Raw genomic sequence first — 21,247 nt, forward strand, 5'->3', positions numbered from 1 at the left:
AATTGGGTTATAAATTCTAACCATCCTAGACGATCTATCTTGTTATTCCACCCAGCAATATTCCAACTCGCCATCTTATATCCCCGTTCTGTTAGACTAACAGCCTCAATAGATGGTGGGGGTAAGGTGTGGACGTGGGTTACTTCCCCTGGCACGGGGTCTTCAGATAGTCGGGTCGGACTTGTACTTCCACTGGCCGGGGTAGGAGTATCTGAGTTACAGTGAAGCTGCCCAGAATTACGTGTATTACCCCCAGAGCTACAAGTAGCATTGTACCCATTGGGTGTGCTAATATCAGTTGATCCTTTTTCCCCCGTGCCTACACCCGTGTCTCCCCCTGTGTCTCCACAGAATTCCTTATCCCCCTCCCCTGTGGCCCGATGGCATCAGTCACAGTCTTCCAGGCCACTAAACACGTCAAACCTGTTGGTGGTATCTAGGGGTGTAAAAGGTTTGAGATGATCCATTCTCCTGTGTGTTAGGGAGTTGTACCTTGGGCCTATAGTATTCCACCCATACAGATCTACAGCTATAGGTGGTTGCTTGTCGTTAAATATAGGGCCGTTATTGTAGACAGGTGGACGATATGGGTTTGGGAGCATTTGCCTCAATAACGGGGGCGGGGGGGCTCGCTGTGATTGATGATTAGGTGGGAACACCACTGAGCGAGGATAAAAATATGTTAGGGGACGGGGGGTAATAGATTTACTTCCGTGGTCAGACGGCCAGTTAAGTATAAAATGGACGGCATTCTGATCTCTAAAATTAATGACCACTATGTCTCCCTCAATATCTTTAGGTCTTCCTCCCAGCCAAGGAAGGCGGCGGACATGGACAATTTCTCCATTGATATTATTTGCAATAGGTCTGTGTAGACTTAACCAATGCGATATTTTATTTTTCAACTGGGCAAAACCCTCCCGTTTGTTCTTCTCCAGCTCTGGTACCCCAGTAAGGACTACTACAAAGGGTACAGTAAAGTATGTATGTTTAAAACAAGAGCAAGACCACCATCTATCACATGTTGACACTTTCTAACGAGGTCCAGTAAACGGAACCAAATGTCATGAAGTTAAATCGAGGTGTTAGTTTTCTGATTCAGCGATGATAAGATATTAATCCGGTCGCACGTGTGTTTTCTTCCATTGTAATCTTATTTATGCACAGTCCTATGTGGGTGCAACTTGGAAAGGGGGCAGTAAATCCATACAGTAAATTCAAAGAAAGGTTCACCAAGTGCACACCTATTTTCCAATTTTTTCCATTGTCTAATTCTCCTCAAATGTTTACTTTTTAAGCGTTCAAACCAGAACCACAGCCTGCCCAAGTGCCACGTATCTGTAAACACAAAAAGAAGCTGGAGTGAAGTTATACTCCACCACCGGTTGCACAGCTTTTGACGTGATTGTTATTCACTACACCAACAGTTTTGTCCAATTTTTGAACAATTTTATTTTGTTTCATGTAATCCAATAAATGTTCAACCGATACTACATTCCATATTTCAACTTTTCACATGTGCGACCTTATTGAATACATTAAGGTCGCACATGTGAAAAATTGGAAAATAGGTGTGCACTTGGTGAACCTTTCTTTGAATTTACTGTAAGGACAAGATTACTTGCCTGGTTGGTGGGTACCACATGGCTGGCCTTCCTGCAGTTATTTCTGGGATGCTATTGTCCTTACCCAAGTAAAATTGTCCTTTGACGCTCCCTAAATGTAGATAATGCACACCTATATTTGAGACACGCACACACAGCCAGCAGCATAAGCTTAAAATAACACTTCATTTTTCTTTTGTTAATCATGAAATTTTTAGGTCTCGGCTAGCCGCGCGGAAGCGCGTCTCCGCCGAGATCTTTTGTTAGCGAGTGTGCTTCCCAGGAGACAGTTCCGGCCGCGCGCATCCTTGGAGCCGATTTGAAACGGGAACGCGCGCTGTGGCCAGGCGCTGTCTCCTGGGAAGCTCAAGCACAACACATGCATGCGCATACACACACACAAGCGCCCATGCACGCACGCACATACATACATACAGAGACACCCCCCCTGACACATACACACACACGCGCACACACACAAGTGCACCGAGGCCCCCCTCCCTCCCTCCCCCGCCGTCACCGTCGCACACATACATACACACACGAGCATACACCCACACACACAAGTGCACCAAGCCCCCCCAGCCTTTTGGAGCTTACCTGGCCAATGTCGGGGACTCTGCTCTCAGCACGCGGCGCCCAACCTCCTGCTGGCGCGGCCCCGGGGCTCCACACCGCTCAGAGGAGCCCCGGGCGCGAGACGCATTTGACTCCACCTGCCTCCGTTTCCGGTCTGGACGTGGCCCCGCCCCCGTCACAGGCGACCGTGCCTGACTTCCGGGGCGGCCGCGGCGGGATTCCGGGGGCATTTAGGATGCTCTCTCAGCTTGCACTGGGCACACTCCTTAGTTACTGCAGTCAAAATAATGCTCATGAGTCACGTCTTTGGTAACCCCTCTCTCCCTTCGAGTAATTCTCCAGCAGCGATTTCTGCACCCGAGGCCATCGCCTGTGACTGCCTCTCTGTCTCCTGACACCCCATCCATCTCTGCTCTCCCCTCGTGCACCCTTCTAATTCTCAGGTCTGCTTCTTTTGAAATCATCCTTTATTGTAGCTAAAACTGAACATACACCGCCGGCTGCTCTTGCATCTATGGTGCATACTTTCAATTTATCCTGCTGTATTCATGTATTCGGAGACTCTCCTTGCTGCATGACGCTCTCTAGCGCCCCTTCCCGGTGGTCGTTCGTGGCAAGAATGTTAAATAACTAAATACAAGTAAATACACAATGCTTCTAACGTGCACTTATTGTCATGTCGCAGAATTATACCCAACATCAGCCTTGTTCACGCTGTGGGTGGCTGGTCACAGTCAGGTTTAGCGAGACGTGGTGAACATCAACTGTTCGAGGTTCAGGCCGGTGGTGCACGGGTAGCTTGGGGACAAGCGTGCACCGGAAGCCGAGGGTGACGTGCATCTCAGATAGTGTGGCTCGGTGATGGACATGCTGCTGACTTAGGTTCAGGCCGGTGGTGCACGAGCAGCTAGGGGACAGGCGTGCACCGGAAACCGCGGGTGAGGTCACGTGCACCTTCCGCAGGCGTGGCTCGTTGAAGGAATCTGCTGACTTTAGCGCTGCGCGAGGACGCCAGGCCAGCTTTGGCGAAGTCCATGAACTCGCAGCCGTGAGTTGGAAGGTCACGGGGGCGGAACCTCACACCCACTGCGAAAGGGGCTTGGGGAGGGTCGGGGTGAGGAGGGGAGAGTGCAGAGTGCTGAGTGCAGAGTAGTGAGTGCAGAGTAGTGAGTGCTGAGTGCAGAGTAGTGAGTGCAGAGTGCAGAGTAGTGAGTGCAGAGTAGTGAGTGCAGAGTAGTGAGTAGTGAGTGCAGAGTAGTGAGTGCAGAGTAGTGAGTGCAGAGTAGTGAGTAGTGAGTGCAGAGTGGTGAGTGCAGAGTGGTGAGTGCAGAGTAGTGAGTGCAGAGTGGTGAGTGCAGAGTGGTGAGTAGTGAGTGCAGAGTAGTGAGTAGTGAGTGCAGAGTAGTGAGTGCAGAGTAGTGAGTAGTGAGTGCAGAGTAGTGAGTGCAGAGTACTGAGTAGTGAGTGCAGAGTAGTGAGTGCAGAGTAGTGAGTAGTGAGTGCAGAGTAGTGAGTAGTGAGTGCTGAGTGCAGAGTGCTGAGTGCAGAGTAGTGAGTGCAGAGTAGTGAGGAGTGAGTGCTGAGTGCAGAGTAGTGAGTGCAGAGTAGTGAGGAGTGAGTGCTGAGTGCAGAGTAGTGAGTGCAGAGTAGTGAGTAGTGAGTGCAGAGTAGTGAGTAGTGAGTAAGCAGAGTAGTGAGTGCAGAGAGAGTGTGCAGAGTAGTGAGTGCAGAGTGAGTGTGCAGAGTAGTGAGTGCAGAGTGAGTGTGCAGAGCAGTGAGTGCAGAGTGAGTGTGCATAGCATTGTGTGCTGTTGAGTGCAGAGTGCTGTGTATTGGCAATGTTAATGACAATGCCATTTATTTTTGATTTAAAGAAAAAAAAATGTCATGAGCAATGCCAATAGCTCTACCTTTAATGATGCCGAGACCATTGCATTGCAAATGCTTGTTTTTTCTGGTGTACATTCTTTTTTCCAAAAGCAATACATTTGAAAATTCTACTGTATGTTTTATGATATAGGAAGTCACACCATAGTATCTCATAGTAACAGACCAGCAAATTATTGAGGTTTTCCTAGCATAAAGTATGTACGCCATTTCTGTCTTTATATCATATGAGATGTTTTGGAAAGGAGGTACAAGCAGAGATTATAGAGACATTATAATACCTAACAGATGTCAACAGTCCAAGACACAAGCACATCACAACATACAAAGGACAGTAGGCCAAATGTAGAGGCAACATTAGATGCAGGGATCAATCTCTCAGTGGAAATATTGAAATGCAAAAAAACAACCTTCATTTTTTCAAGTGTGTAATTTACACAAAACTAAAACAGTACTGAGTAATTAAAGGCAAACCTGGAGCCCTTCTATGATTAGACTCATCAGAGGATAATGTTCTATGTTATGGTTTAAACTCCCAAAAAGTTTTCAGTTGCCTAAAAAAAGAAAGTTAGAATTTTCCATAATTCTGCCTTTTCATCCACTCATTGCTAATTCAGCTAATTTATTTCAGCACTTTATTACTGTATCTCTTTTAGGCTAAGGATCTCATAGAGGCATTTTTCGAAAAACAAACAGAAAGTTTAGAAGAAAGTAAAGTACTGCTGCCTGATATCTACTATATTGCTGGCACTCTTCATATGATATGGGTTAACCGCTGCTTTCCTGGATATGGAATGGATCCTAAATTTCACCCAGGATGCCCCAATTGCTGTGGTATGTGAACCATTTACAAATATATGATTGTGATGTATTTAGTTCATTTGCTTCCATTTTCTTTTCTATCGCTTCTTAAAACCGTGTGTATGTGTCTGACAATTCAGGTCAGTGAAACATGATCTTTTATTGTGCTTCTATGTATTGATTTGATTGGCATTTTCAACAGAAATATGGTATAGCTGTTATTTAAAAGAATATCATGTTTGTTTTTAACAGTCATTGAAAATAACAATCAATATGAAGTGTGAAGAGAAGTGAGATAGTTAAAGACAATTTAAGAGTGACATATTGGTTCTGTGAATGAACGTTATCGCCATGATATAATGAGATGCCTCAGCAGTGATACTTGAGCTGGAGCTGGTGATTGTCTGAAGCTTGTCATATATTCTGACCAATATTTTTCCAAAGCAGGCCATTTGGTGAACATGTGTATTAAATTAGTAACTTCCCTGCCGCAATGATTACCTCATGAATCCGCCATGAACCCCGACTTAAAAAGTATTCGTTGTGTACAATATAACAAGAATTTAGGTTTGAAATGTTAAACTTTTAAGTTTGCAGATAATAATAAAGAGTAATCCAAATCAATAAGGTTGGCTATTTGCTAGTCTGTAACATTGATATTTAACGTTTCCGTGGCACTCTTCTGCTGCTTCTTGATATCTTGCCCTGTATGTTTTCTGAATGTCTCATATGTCATGCAGATCGTAATAATCAAGATTTTTGTCAATGGTCCCAGGGAAGTCGGGAGTACTGGGTCCCAATTGTAACAGCTGGTGTCTTTTGCCACTGTTGTTCTGGAGCTTCCATACTGGGGAACCCTTAACTGGGAAACAAGTCACTTTTTTAGCACTTGGCTTTCAAGGTAGCAAAGCAGAGCAGTCCAAGGCTTACTCAGGAGATGTTTTGGGCTTGAGGCTCTGCAAGAAACAATGCTTAATAAATGTCTGTCCAGTCAGTGCTTTTCTTGTAAGAAGGAAAAGTACTTAAATACACACCCTCGTAGGTCCTATGCATAATGTGCAGTTGGAAATGTCTCTTGTGACACAGATCAAATTAGCTCAAATTGTGCCATATTTCTGTGGCATGGGAGACACCTCTAATGAATATTCTGCACACCAGCAGCCCTCAAGCCTAAAATCACAATGCCAACCAACTGATTATCACAATATAGTGGGTTCAGTCATAAATGTCATCCCTACTGGGATTGTCATGGTGTCCCTGTAAGAAATTGTGTTGCTAGTTGAGAAGGTTAAAACCCTACACAAGCAGAAACAATAATCCTTGTCAGGGTGAAGTCACAAGCAAACTCTAAATTAACCTGTGCTCAACTGCTTGTCAGCTTGGCACAGAGCAGTCAGGCTTAACAGAGTACAAACACACCACAAAAGGAATCCCACACAGTAGAAAAATAGAGTAATTTTCAATAAATATAAGAAGATCAAGATTGCTAAAATCAGTAGAACCAGAGATATGCAGGTTTTAAGATTTCAGCAAAAGTAGAGCCAAAAAGCACCATCTGTAGATATCTAGGCGTGCTGGATCAGGAAAAAAACGCAAGTTCAGGGCGACCACGGTGGAGTGTGGCATGGATACAGGGACCCAGTTAGGCCCATTGAACAAAGTACCTTAGATCCTGGTAGCAGAGCGTTGCAAATTTCCGCACCAAGGATACATCACGCAGCTGATGCCTTGCTTCACTCCTGAGCTGCTGCAGAGCTGTTTTGCGAGGTCATGTGTCATCATTGTGGAACTCGACAATGAGGGCTTGGGATGCAAAGTATGGCATTGAGGATATGTCGCGCAGTCAAGACAATGCGTCGTTTCCGAGGAGCTGCGAGGGTGCGATGTGATAACCTGCATCGTCATTGAGGCTGCCATTGACGAGGGATTTGCAATGCGAGGGCCTGCGCTAGGAAAGCTTTGCATAGGGGCTGTTCTGGTGCAGGCTGTGAGGTTGATGCAGAGTCTTTGCATCTGGAAAACCCTCGCAGCAGGGGGGGATCCATTGGTTCTCCTTAGGATTGCGCCGTGCAGCAGAGGAGATGCATCTGTTCTGCTGGATCCACAGATGGGCAGGCAGAGCACCTTCAGGCCCACTTGCGAGTATCCAGGACGGAGGTGGCACCACTTGGCAGGGTAGGGCTCACAGATGACAGAGTCCCAGTGATGGGTTCAAGGTTGTTGGAGCCTTCTGTCCCTGAGACTCTAGTCAGGAGGCCAGCGGGAGAGGACCTTTACAACGTGGGAGTTTCAATGACTTGCGCTGGAGTGCGCTGCAAGCTAAGTAATAGTATGATTTACTATCCAACACCTTCCCAACTTTATGTAGAGTGGTGTTGGAATAGTAAATCGTACTGTCCCTAAGTTCAGCGCCCTCCAGTGCAAGTTGTTGAAACGACTAGCGTTGTAAAACTCGCGTTGTAAGATACCTCGATCAACATGAACGCGTTGTATCATCATATATTCAAGGCCAGCCAACTAGGCATTGGAGTCACTTTGGAGTCCTGGGTTCAACGGTTGCAGATCCAGTCCTTTTCACCCAGGTAAGAGGGCAGCAGGTAGCAGGGCAGCACAGCAGGGCAGCAGAGTGGCAGTCCTTGTAACAGCATAGCAGTCCCACTTTCTGGCAGAGTATCCATTGGCCCAGAACTGTACTGAAGAGCTGCTGTCTGAGGTCCAATATTTATACCTGGGGCCCTTACTCTGAAAGGTCGGAGAAACGTCTAGGAATTCTCTTTGAAGTGCACAGGGTTCTTGCCTTCCCTGCCCTGTATCCAGACTAACTACTGGGGGTATACAGCCCTTTGTGTGGAAAGAGGGCACAGCCTATTCAAGTATAAGTAGGGCTGCCAGTGATGGCCCATCCAGGCACACCTAAGCTTTCTATTATGTGTGGAATAAACAAAGCAGAACTTTCAGTCAAACCCAGTTATGTGACCCAGAGACAGGCTACAGGCATTAAAGGCTAAGGCAGGAAAATGTGAATCTTCCTAAAAGATATATTTTCAAAATTTCAATGTAAAATCGACTTCACAATGAGAGCGGACTTTTCATTAAACTTCCATGGACACCAAACATTAACTGGTTACTTGATCCCATTTAGAAAGTATCACTGTACTGTATCGATGTAATGAGTTAACTCCCATGTTAGTTTATAGGAGAGGTAGACATTGCAGTACTGAAAAATTAACGCAAGAGTTTTCCACTAACTGAGCATGTAAAACAAGGTGCACTTTCCAAATGGCAGTTCAAGACTGCATACACACAGGCTGCAATGGGAGTACTGAGACATCTCTAACGGGCTACTTAAGTGGGTGGCACAGTCAGTTCTGCAGGCCCACTAGTAGCATTTAATTTACTGGCTCTTAGTACATAAAGTACCACTTTTCTAAGGACGTACAGTGCTTAATTTTTTATAAATTAAGTGCCGAGCCCAAGGTATTTCACACGGGTCCATTACAGCTGGCAACACCCACATGTCACTTTAAACTGCAGGTTTAAGCCAGAGTTTTACCATTTCTGTAAAGATATGAAATATTTAAATGCTCAACAAATCTTTCTAGCATAGCTAAAACACACACATCTACATTTACTATGTGGTGGGTAATCATAAATCCATGCCAGTGTTTAGAAAGAAGTGCCAGTGCCGAGCACCAGTAACCACCGGCACAAATGAAGAATCGCTTATAAGTAAAGTAAATATGTAAATTGGGGTTAAGCCAGTGTTATCATGTGTTAAGGAGTGAGCACATGCCCTCTAGCACTAGTTATTAGGGGTAAAGTGTACAGAGTCATACAGCCAGCAAAAACAAGGTCATCAAAAATAAGAGGAGAAATGGCAAAAGGTTTTTGGGAAGACCACCCTAAGGATGACAGGTCTAACAGTCCCCATAGTAGATAATGACAGAACAGTAGTGCAATCAATATTAAAACATTTCAGGATAGTACCACCCTTTAATAACATTAAAAAATATGAACAGTTATTCATGTGTAATACTGTTAACATCAATACATATTTGAAGTCGATTTTTTTGCATTTACACTAACTCTGGGTGGAGCTGCGTAGTGCCACTAAGCAGAGTTCCACGGAGTTGAGAAAAAACTCTGTGGCACTCCGCTCCGCTTCCCACCTCCACCGCCCCTAATAAAAAGTATATAAGCACAAATTGAAAAAGAAAAACTGCACTTACCTGTACTGTGGCATCTCCGAGCTGCCCTCCTCGTGGTGGTCTCTTTCCCGCAAACCCCTATGTACGACGTACGTCTTGCGAGAACTGCACATTGTGTTTATATATTTTTTATGATGGGGTGGAGGAACATTTTTTCGTTGGAGGGGCTGGCTACCTCTGCTCCACTGCAGAGTCAGAGTTTTGCCTAAACTCTGCATTCTCAGAGAAGCACGGAGTAGGCAAAACTCTGCACACTCCTCTGGTGGAGCTGAGTTCTCTGCCTGCCCTTAGTTTACACTTGCTGCAAAGCAGCGAAAGGGTCTAGAAACAATACCCTTACAGCCCAGATCTATAATATCAAACGTTAAAGCTCCTGGAGTGCTTGGAAAAGAAGAGGGTGTCCCTCTCTCTGGAACCAAGAATACTTAGAGCGGTAAGTAAATTTCTCTGGGTGCTTGGAAGCCCTCAGCTGCTGTTGTGTGGTTGCCAGCAACAATTTACTCATTCTGTGTTGCCCCTGGCATCTGTAGGCACGGCATGCAAAATATGCTAATTTTGGCAGTGCACCATCAGGGATTATGGGGAGACAATTTACCCCACTACTGTCTTCTTGGGTGCGCAATTTTTCTTCTGTTAATCGGGATGCGGTAGGCCACCAGCAACACTCTATTGGAGGCCACAAGGGGGCCTCACAGGTCTCACAATTCCAGCTGGCTCCTGCCTGCTAGGCACTCACTTCCAGTGATGAAGATGACAGCCCTCTTCTTCTCTTGCTACCCACCTGTCATCATCGGAGGTAAGAACAGTCAGCTGTGTGGTCTACTCATTCTTGCATTGGAGAGGGTGGCACTCAGTCCTTCACCAAGCGAGTCCCCTGCTTCCCGGGCACTTTTCCTCAACCTGAGGCTCCCCTGAACCTAAATGAAATTGCTCCCAGGGATCTGGTACACCTGGGTGTCTCAAGATGGTGGAGTGTGGTACAGCTGCTGCCCTGGGACCCTGGCCCTTTGTGGGGCAATTATAAAACTGAGTTGGGCATCACACAAGCTCCCTCAGCAGGCAACCCCTAGATCACTGGCCTTCCCTAGGGGCTATTTAAAGAACCATGGAACAAGATGTAGGTTTTGCAGGCCCAGGGGCTTTGGGGCCCTCTGGTCCGGATCAGCATGATGAGCCAGAAGAAATGCTGTTTGTGTGGATTTGCATTGGGTGTGTGCTATTTTGCTCCTGGTGGCATGCTGTTAGTTTTAGCCCTGTTAGCCACTAAAATGTTCTCATGTCTCAGGAGCTGATTTTTAAGTTCTGTCCTCTATAAAGGAGTGCTTAGTACCTGCTTTCCTGCCCCATAGCAACTCACAGCCTACGGGTAAGGCTTGTTGGCAGTACTCAGGTTCCTGGTGCTGCTCCTTAGACTAGGGACTTCCTCAGCTGCACTTTACATCCCTCAAGGCAGATTACCCCCCTAGAGGCACATCCTGGGATGTACAGCCTCATAGCTACTGCAGGGTACCCCCAAGACCAGTCCACAGAAGTTTACTCTCCGACGGTGTCCCCAGCAAGTCCCCAGGAGAAATCCCAATTTGTAATGATATCAAATGCCTCACTAGAGGGTTGGGGCCCCAACTTACACGAGTTACAAGTCAACTGCAAATAGTCTTGCAGGAGCTCAGAGTATATGGGTTTGGGCAACACAACCTTACATTCAGTTGAAGGCCTAGTATGTGCCAGGAATGACAATCTCCTGGACCGACAGTTTGAGCAGGACAGCAAAGAAATGTCATGAGTGGAAGCTAAACTAAACCCAGTTCATAAAATATATTTTGCCACAGGAGAAAAGCAAAATTGAATCTGGTTCTTCCACTTAGAACCAATAACACCATGACTTTGCCAGCAGGAACATCCTACTAAGATGAGGGGTAATTTATTTTTTGATAAATTGGGCAAAGACTTATGCATGCGTATTTGTCCACTTTCCCTGGCTTTAATTTCCTTTTCGAAGTTGAAGAGGGAACTGTGGTGTTTCATTCTAGTACAACCATGGTGGCCCACAATAATAATATTAATAATAATCTTTATTGCATGATTAATTAAAATCTTTGCAATTAGTCAATAAAAAGAGGAAAGTACATGAAAAAAACATTTTGGAAAGCAATTTTAAAAAAACATTTAAAAAAGTTAAAAAGAGCAAGAAGAAGTCATGCGGCTAGTACAGTACTATGCATTAGGGAAAAGGGACTTTCACAATCAGTTGTGTCTTTGATTATCAAAGAAAAATAGTCTTGAAGAGCGGGAGCAAATCACGCTAAGTCAAATTCAGTTGCTAACCGCTGGGTTTAGGGCCGTGTTGGCTAATTTCATAAAGTGCACTAGCCTGCTTGCTAGTTGGATGTCTTCTCCCTTAAAGCTCATCAGCAGAGCTTGTCTGCGAGTTTGCACGCGTCTTTGGTTCCAAAGCTGTGTTAGTAAGCTCTTTCGGGTACTATCTAGAGCTTTGCAGCTACACAGCAGGTGCAGAACGTCGTCCTTAGCATTTTCGCAGAGCCTACTCTTAGGATTGCAGTCCAAGTGCATCCAGGGGGGGAGATGTGCTTTATATGGTATTACCCCCATTCTCAACCGCAAAAAGTCTTCCTTCGCCTTTCTTGAAAAGCCGGTGCTGAGGTATGGCTGTGGTGTGGCCCACAAGGTAAACTGGTTTGCAGAACGGTATCGAAAACAGTCTCAAATTCAGTTAGAGCCAATGCTGAACATTCTGCCTCAATGCAACAAGCAGATTCTTCATACAGATCTACATTCTCTGAAAATTGCCAGCCTGGCTCCTAAATACAATGAATCCCATCTGCTAGACATTCCCAATAACTGTAAGCAACTCTGTTCAGAGCCGTTTCTACTAATAATATATAAAATGCAAAATAGAAACGTTTTTGCATCTGAGGTATAGAGCATGCCTTGCACTCTGCATCTCCTTCCCTCAAAATATATTGCAATATCTTGTACATCTAGCAAGATCAGGACTGTACCATGCTTCAATCGGGATCCATCTGTCTGCCAAATGAAATTTCAAAAGAACATTGAATAAACTGCTCTTTTTGTCTAGTAGACTTATCAGTAAGTTTCTTAGATTATCTTTAGAGTCACTTCAACAAAATAAAATGTCCTTTCAAGCCAATACATGCTGCAGAATTAAAGTATCTCTCCTGGACGCTAGCTCTTCTTTTAGCCCTAACGTTAGCTAGAAGAGTTAGCCTAACTTTGTTATCATTTTTTTAAACTTTTTTAAATGCTTCTTAAACGTATATTAATCTAGTTGTGAACCTTGTGCCAAATTTGAATTTGGGTATGTCTTAATGTATTTTACTGTTTAGAGAAACAGTACAGACAGTATGTATTTATTTGAAATGTGTTTTAATGATCTGAATCTGTATACTTCTCAATGAATTTAATGAATTTCAATTTGTTACAGAAAGAGTACATGTTGTATTTATTAGTATGATCTTTCTCTATGTGGATCTCTTCAGAGTTCTGAAATATCAAAAAATAAACTTCAAACTTGATGCTTGAATTTTTGTATTGACTGAACCAAATAATTAAAATTTGACCTACTCCTTGTGGCTTCTGGACGTCTACAAAAAGGACTATCGTTATTAAATCAAAGTATGCTGGGTGTCTTCAACCATAGTGTTCTGTTCATAATGGAGCTGGTCATCCTACAAAAGGAGGAATAAAAGCACATTCAACAAGAAGTGTGTCTTTGCTGCATTAGTCTCCAGTGTTTCCATTGTGGATATTTGCAGGGCAGCGATGTAGAAAAACAAACACTCTTTTAAACATTACTGTCTAGATTTGACAGTACAAAGAGATACAACAGTAGGCAAGCAGTTCTAAGTCATTTTGTTTCAATATGTGAGCATGTTTATCCTTCGTTACTCTCTAACCACTGAATGTTGTTCAGTTTGAAATGACTTCTTGTTGTTCTTATTCAAGCATGTGACTCTACGAAACACCAAACATTGGAGAAGAAAAAGTTACTTACCTGTTACAGAAATTCTCCAGCATTAGTATCTTTGTTAGATTTGCATGCAGACCACACTTCTTCTCAGCTGAGAGGAACCTGAGTTGTAGAATTTCACTAACAATTGTGCTTCAGAATCTGACTATGGTGGCCTGTGTGCAGAAGAGTAATACTCAGATTGGTTGAGTTTCTGATCTTTAATATTGATGTGAATAAGTTACTGTTGTGAATATGTGAATATGTTAAAGCCTTTCTGTGTATGTTTGACATGTTACTGCTCACTATGTCTACTGTGGGAGTCCCAGCTTGATGACTGGCATAATTCAAGCATGAGAATCTATGAAATATACCAATAATGGAAAACTTCATTTACTGGTAAGCAATATTTTGTGTCCCTTGCATTTGAATATGTTAAACTTAATTGAGATTCCTCATTTTGTACATAGAAATCCCTGAATAATAAGAATCATAACCTGGAACATGCTCTTTGTAGTGATTGTTCCCATTTTTCTCACCAATTTGTTTTTGTGCCTATTTGTTATCTTCACCTTGACACCATTAACATATTTTTTCAGTGTGAATGCACTCTGTAGAATCACGCTTGAGTTGGTATAAGCTTTTGCGTTATTTTCTAAGTCTGCTGTATTTGAAATTGATTTGTCTAGTGCTTTAGCTTGAAGGCAGGTTGATTTTCCTACGGAGGTAGGTCTAGTCAGTCCATAGAAGATGAAAGTTTGATGGATTCTGTTTTCTCTTTTAAGCATTCTTTGAATGCTATACAGTCTTCAGTAGATAATAATTTGCATGACATCTTGATGCAACCCAAATGCCATTAATGTTCTAATTTGTAAACATTGTTATGTGTTTCTATAATGGATTGGCCTTTACTGGGTTTAATTTTAATGTTTGCTTAAAACAATTAAGGGCTTTCCTGTATTATAATCTGCTTCTTGCATTCAAACACTTTTAAATGTAGCAGATCCAGCATTAAACTAGGTACCATGCTGACCTCATCTATAAAGAATATATTCTATTTTTTAACATAAAGGGAACTCACTTACTGATTGGTTTCACCTTTTAGGTTTGGGTATTTAAGTCTGATGTCATTTTGAATTGGTCGGAGTAAGAGCTTGTGGAAAACTATGCCTCCTATTCTATTTGTCCAAGCAATACTGGAGCAGTTACAATGCATGAACGTGCATTGATGTACATATATAGATGTCACTCATAATACATTGTATTTGAAAACTTTTATCAGTGCCAGACTTCTCATGGAGAAATAGTTGAAATCGGATATAGATAGTGCAGGTGCATTCTTTTTTATCTTGTTGCTGTCTTTGTAGAACAGTTTGTTAGACATGCTTTTCATTGAGTATTATTGAGTTGAGATAGTATTCAATTGCTCCTCTACTTCATGCATATACAACCTATTCAATTTATTTCAAACATGTTTTGACTTTGCCCATGTCCCTTTCAAATTTGACTGGTTCTCCTAATGGTTCTTGAATATTAGCTTATTGACTTCTTTCTGGCAGTGCTTCATGTATGATTTATGATGTGAGGAATAGGCGGATGCCAATGGACTGTACACTTCTCCAGATACTGGCTTGCTCTCCCCTCCTGGAGGAGGGTGCCTCATTCGCTATGGTGGTGAGGAAGATGGCCGAGGTCCTGGACCTTCAGTTGTCCTTGGTGGCTCCCAAGACTAATGTCTTGACAGAGGGGCTCCAGCCGAGTGTCACCACTTCAGAACCACTTCTCCCATTTAACAAAACCCTTATGGAAGTCCTGCTTTGGGACTGGTCCAAGCTCTGCACAGGCGCTCCTGTGAACAAGACAATTGCCCGCAACCATTGCCCCACCCCAGGGGACCCCTCTTTCCTCAATGAAAACCCCACCACAGAGAGCTTGGTGGTCCAAGCCTCCGCTTCCCGAATAAACCCTGGGGCATTCCCTACCACCCCACTGAATAGGCAAACCAAGAGGCTAGACACATTAGGCAAGAAAATGTTTTATTTCCCTAGCCTGGTATTGCCATCTGTGAACACTGCATTCCCTTTGGGCTGTTACTATAATTCCTTGTGGAATTTGGTTGTGCAGGTGCTGCCTATGGTCCCAGATAAATTTCTGGCCATACTCAAGCTATGGCTGATGGGAGAGATGCAGCTAAGTTTACAATCAGAATTGGACTGGACATGACGACTCACTAGGCAGAGCACTTTCCTTATCAGTTGCCTTAAGGCGCCATGCCTAGCTAAGCTCAACAGTTTTTTCAGGATATGTCCAAGCTTCGCTTATGGACACGTGCTTTGGTGGTTTCCCTCTCTTCAGAGTAAAGGCAGACTCTGCGCTGAAGCACCTCAATGACAGCAGAGCTATGACCAGGCCCTTGGGCCTTTCCATGTACCTCTGTCAACCTCAGTCCACCTTTCACTCCTTTCATGGGCAAAGAAGTGGCTTTTAGCTGTGCCTCTACTGCATAGGCACCACAGCCCACAATCTTCCCAGCCTCTGCCTGGCCAAGGATGGAGCTACCTCAGACCATGTTGTCAGGCAGCCAGAGGTCAGCCCAGTCCACCCCCCCCTCCCAGGCAGCCGCAGCCTCCAATCCACTTTAGTTTACCATCCGACCGTCATGGGCAACCAATGGGTGGGAGGATACGCCATTACCTGCACCACTCGAGGTCAAAAACATCAGAGCCCTGGGTTCTCCAGATTGACCAGAAAGGCTACTCCCTCCCCTTCCTGACTAACCCTCCACCCATGCCACCCTCTTATGACAGGTAGACGGAGGACCATCTTGCTTCACTCCATCAGGAAGTAGCATTTCTCTTGGCCAAGGTAGCTTTAGAGAGGGTGCCAGCATCAGTAGTAGGTTGTGGTTGCAATGCCCCCCTACTTTCTGGTGCCCTAGAAGGACAGAGTCGTCCGTCCTATCCTAGACTTGCATCCTCTCAATTTCTTCCTGAAAAAAATAAACATTTGAAATTCCTACACTTGCTCAAGTCCTGCCTGCCCTGGAACTGGGAGATTGGATGGTAGCATTAGACTTGCAGGACACATGCTTCCACATTCCCATCCTGCCAACAGATGTTACCTGTGATTCACAGTAGGTCAAGAGCACTTGTTGTTCACTGTGCTCCTGTATGGCCTTACCAGCGCCCCTCTGGTGTTTACAAAGGTGATGGCGGTGGTTGCAGCTTATTTGTGGAGATCAGGGGGGCCAGTCTTCCTCTCTCTCAATGACTGCCGTTGAAAGCAAGCTCCTCCCAGAGTCCTATCCTACTTCCAGTCCACAGCAGATCTCCTGCATTTGCTGAGGTTCACTATCAATGTGCCAAAGTCACACTTGACTCCCTCTCTGACCCTCTCCTTCATTAGAGCTGTTCTTGACACGGTGCAGTTTTGGCCTTATCCTGCAGAACGATGAGTTCAGGATATTTAGACTATAATACTGTTGTGCAGCTTATACTTTATCAGTAAAACTGTGCGTTTGTTGGACAACATAAACGTCTAAACTGTGTAAGACTGCTTCTGTGAACATAATCAGGACATGTTGGCCTCAGCTCTGCTAGCTCACAGTGCACCATATTTACTCCTAACCATTTACTGTAACAGGTGGAATATGCAATCAGACCATGACAACCCACACGCAACAAGGAAATTGTGGAAAGAGATCTAGAAAAGTTTTGTTTGATTACTTATACATACCCAAAGAGATGCAAAAGAAATACACATGGCGTTTCAATATTTATTAAAGCATTATGATGCTTGGGTAAAATATATGCACTGCAGTAATTAACAAAAGGAAACAGAATAACTTGATCAGAATTACGACAATTGTGAAGAAGATGAACAATTCAACCATTGTGCTGTTACATAGAATATATGCTTGCATATATGTCTAGTGATAGGTATGCTCCCACCTAGCGCTCCCTATCCCAGTGTCACTAGGGTGGGTGAATCTGACACAATCCCTAGAGGGTGATCTAACCTGTTAGTAAGTGTCATTAGGAAGCCCATCTTGGTGGAGAGCTGGGTTGAATTCTTCGCAAGAGGTAAATAGGAAACTGCTGGGTTGATATTCCAGCATTGGGCATCCTCATCAGTGCCAGTGAAATGCTCCTCTAACTTAAACAAAGAAGTGATGTTGTTTATTTAACAAACATCACCCTTGTTGCCATGCCGAAGTCACAGTCAGGCTGCCAATATTGATTCTACCCTGACAAAGCTAATGCAAAGTGAACAATAATAAACTACATAATTTTGCACAGTGAACTTTAGCTTTCATACAGAATTTTCAAGGCTCCGATAATGTTCCTCCGAAGATGTGTAAATATAAGCAATGTTACTTTCTGGAACATTATCCGTTCAGGCATGCAAGCAAAAGTGTGTCAAGTGTCAACATTCAAGAAAGGATGTCAAGTTTAAATGTGAACATGTAAAAAGGTGGTGTTCCTGCCTCAGCCTAATGTAAGCACATGACAATTCCTGGGTTTCGGTGAGACTGACTCAGAAACTGCATGGCCTGGCCTCCTGCATCCTGCTGGTGACACTTGCCCACTGGTATATGCAGGCTCTGCAGTGGAACCTGAAGTTCCAGTGGGTGCAGCATCAGGGGAATATCTCTGGCATGGTCCAGATCTCCGGAGGGAACTGCAAATGATCTGCAGTGGTAGTTAAAGAACCAACCGTGGGATAGCGGCACATCTCTCTCCCTTCCCCAACCAGAGCTGACAGATACATCACTCTGGGGATGGGGCAGCCATCTAGGAGATGTGGAGATCAGAGGACTCAGTTCTCCGGCGGAATCCGGACTCCACATCATCCAATTGGAGCTTCGAGCAATCCTGCTTTTCTACCTTTCATCAAGAGAAGGCTAGTGCAGGTGTTCATGGACAACACCACCCCCATGTTGTACTGCAACAAATAGAATGAGGTGTGGTCGTGAACCCGTTGTCAAGTGGCACTGCGCCTCTGGACATAGTTGGAATGTTAGGGCATATCCCTGGTGGTTGAACACCTGGTGTGTTATCTGACCTCCAGGGCTGACAAACTAAGCCGAAGATGCCTTGTGCTTCACAAATGGAGTCCCCATCTGGAGGTGGTGCAATGTCTCTTTCAGCAGTGGGGAGACCCTTAGTTAGATCTGTACGCCACTGCTGAGAATGCACGATTTCACTAATTTTGCTAACTGGAGTTTCCAAACCGGTTTTCACTTGGAGACGCTTTTCATCGTGAGTGGATCCAGCCATACCACACCTGTAAAAGTCATCCTTGTAGTTCCAAACTGAGCTTTGACAGTTTGGTATCCCAAGCTGTTGAGCATGGCTATCAGTCCTAGGCCTGGGCGATGAACTCTGCTCCATTCGCAGAGTTTGCAGAGTTTCATGCACTCTATGCTCTTGCGTGCTCAGCAAATTCTGAACCGCGTAGCACAGCAGAGTTTGGGTAGAATTTCTACTTGTGCGGGAGGAAGATCAGTGCAAATGGCACTTTGTGGAGTTTTTTCTGTCACTTTGCGAAGTTCCGCCAACTCCGCCCAGGCCTAATCAGTCCTATGGATCAGGCTGTCCCTTTGAGAGGTTCTCCTTTCGCAGCAGCAGGTAGGGTCCTCCAGCCAAACCTGGCAGTGCACCTCCTTCAAGCGTGGAGATTGAGTGGCAACAGCTGACATATTTTGACCTTCTGCCCGAAGTCTGTAATCTTATCTTGACAGCCAATGTCCCTCCACCAAGATGGACTATGACTGCCGCTGTGGAATGTTTGTGGCATGGAGTGCAGAAAAGCAAGTTGACCCCCTTTCTGCTCCCCTGCTATTTGTTCTTACTCTTTCCCAGCGGGACTCTGCTTTAGGCACCTTAAAGGGCTATTTTTTGACCGGATTTCTAGGGACAGGTTTTTTTCCCTTTTCATGGCCCTAGATTTCTACACCAGTGGTCAGTGTTCTTTGTGATCCTGGCATGGAAAGTTGCAAAAAGACCCAATGTCACTGTCCCGGGGTGTCGCCTATATAGGCACCGCACACGTCACTTCCGGAGTGGACGACTCCACACGAAGCCGAACTACATCTTTTACTAGCTCTCAGGGTTGCTGGTCGCGAAAGCTTTTCCAGACCCGGTGTGATGCCTGGGAATAATTCTAAGGTAAGAAATCTGCAACTAGAGAAACTGTACCAGATAATGTGTTACCAAAGATAAGTACCTTGACTTTCGTTTTTAATGGTGTCTTAATAGCTCAATTTACCCTGAATAATAAAGCTGGGTTTTCCTAATGTAACCAGGTTTTCATCAAAACCCTTGACACAATATTTGTTGATTTTTTTCATGAGGTGAAACATTGAGACAGTATTGTTATGTATCCTGTAAGGTAGAATTTTGTTTAGGATTGTACCATTTAATGAGATCACCTTAAAAAAATTGCTAATTTTTCAATATATGTAAATATGGTGACATCTTTTGTTGCTTGAAGATGGGTCAAGACCTGGGAATATAGTTTCAACCCACAGGTTTTTGTGCAGATAGACTTTCACATAATTCTTCCAGGTTTTTTTCCTCTGACTTAGCCACACATGTTGTGACACATGGGCTACAGCATTTGTTAGCTACACATTTTGCATGTCTTTGTTTTTTACAACTATGTAAGGAATGTGGTATAGTCATTATTGTACTTTGATTCCTGTTGGCATTGTACTTTGTATGTTTGTTTGTTTTGTGGTTGTCTGATGGTATTGAGGCTAACTGGGGAAAGTAGACTATTTTAATCCTGTTTTTTGCAGTGTGGTTCACACTGCAAATAGTACTGTAGAGGTGTGGCGCGGCTGCCAGAGCGACTGACACTGGACGCTGGGGATCACAGTTCGATCCCTGGCTCCAGCGGCATGGGTCTGCCCAGCACCATGCGACTCTAGGCTATAGATCGCTTAATCTTCCCAATGGCCCCCAGCGCCAAAATACCCCTTCGGGGGTGATTTGTGCACTATGCAAGTACTGGATTTCTTATTTGGTATCAAAACACATCTACTGGATAGGTACATTTGTTGATTCTATTTTGAAACATTTCCCGAAAATCTGCATTTACTCTGTCTTTAAGGATTCAGTTATGACATACTTTTTTTAAAACTGTTTTTATTAGCATTTTAGTTAGATACAAAACATTACAACAACAGAACCAGCCAGTTTGTTGTTACTTTGATCTTGAGCCATGGAGCAGAGATAGGTCATATAGTAGTACAAATATGCAATAGTTGGTCACGTCATGCTTATAATAGAATGTACACATAATCAACATCTGTAAAGTTTCGAGGAGTCGTCGACAATAAAATAGTATTCAAGCTTAAAACATCAGGTAGACACCACAAGAGACATACAACCCCGTATGGACACATCCATTTGTCCCATCTTGCACAAGGAATTTAGAAATAACGACTTACCACTCAACATAGAATATCCATTTACCTTTCCCACCTACTCCAAGGGTTGCACATTTGCGGTGTTTCTGACTTAGGCAGTCTCTTTTTGTGTCATAACCCATTGTAGGAAAGGTTCCCAAATGTCGCGAGATCAGGAAGTAGGCAGCATGAGCTCCCAGAATGTTTCCAATTGTGTGTGGCCATAGGCTACATCGACCAGCCAACCCCTGATCGATGGCGCCTTTCTCCTGCCCCAGTGTACCGCCACTCATCTTTTGGCAAATAGGAAAAGTAACGCATGTAATTTACGTGATTTGGATGGAGTATTTTTGACATATCCCAGTATGCCTAGCTCAGGGGATGGGGTATCTGACCTTCCAGCAATCTGATTCACCGAAATAAAAATCTTAGACCAATAGTCCGTAAGCATCGGGCAAGCTCATGCTATGTGTAAGAATGAGGCGGGGGAGAACCCTCATCTCCAACAGCCATCCTCCCCAGTAAGTCCCATCCTATGCAGACTAATGGGTCTCCTATAGAATCTGTGTAAGTATTTAAAATGTATCAGGCGTAGTCTATAGTTAGGCGAGAGTTCCGTAAGTTGTCTGCAACAGAATTCCCATTGTTCTTCAGTTAGCAGAGATGGAAGGTCATCGTTCCAGTATTGCAGGGACTTAGGCTGGACCACCGGTGCTGTGTTCTGCATTTGCCTATGGGGTCTGGTAACCAGTTTTCAGGGGACGGG

The 21,247-nt window shown here is 44.2% G+C and overlaps 1 protein-coding gene across 1 annotated transcript in view; it reads left to right on the forward strand.

The window, feature by feature from the left end:
• Positions 1-21,247, forward strand: part of ZPBP (zona pellucida binding protein) — a 1,007,890-nt gene that overhangs the window by 647,877 nt on the left and 338,766 nt on the right. Inside the window, exon 7 of the mRNA XM_086964982.1 lies at positions 4,727-4,904. Coding sequence (XP_086821108.1) covers positions 4,727-4,904 — 178 coding nt within the window. The remainder of the gene's footprint in view (positions 1-4,726; positions 4,905-21,247) is intronic.

This window comes from Lissotriton vulgaris, chromosome 4_1 (assembly GCF_964263255.1).
Source record: "Lissotriton vulgaris chromosome 4_1, aLisVul1.2, whole genome shotgun sequence".
Classification (NCBI taxonomy): domain Eukaryota; kingdom Metazoa; phylum Chordata; class Amphibia; order Caudata; family Salamandridae; genus Lissotriton; species Lissotriton vulgaris.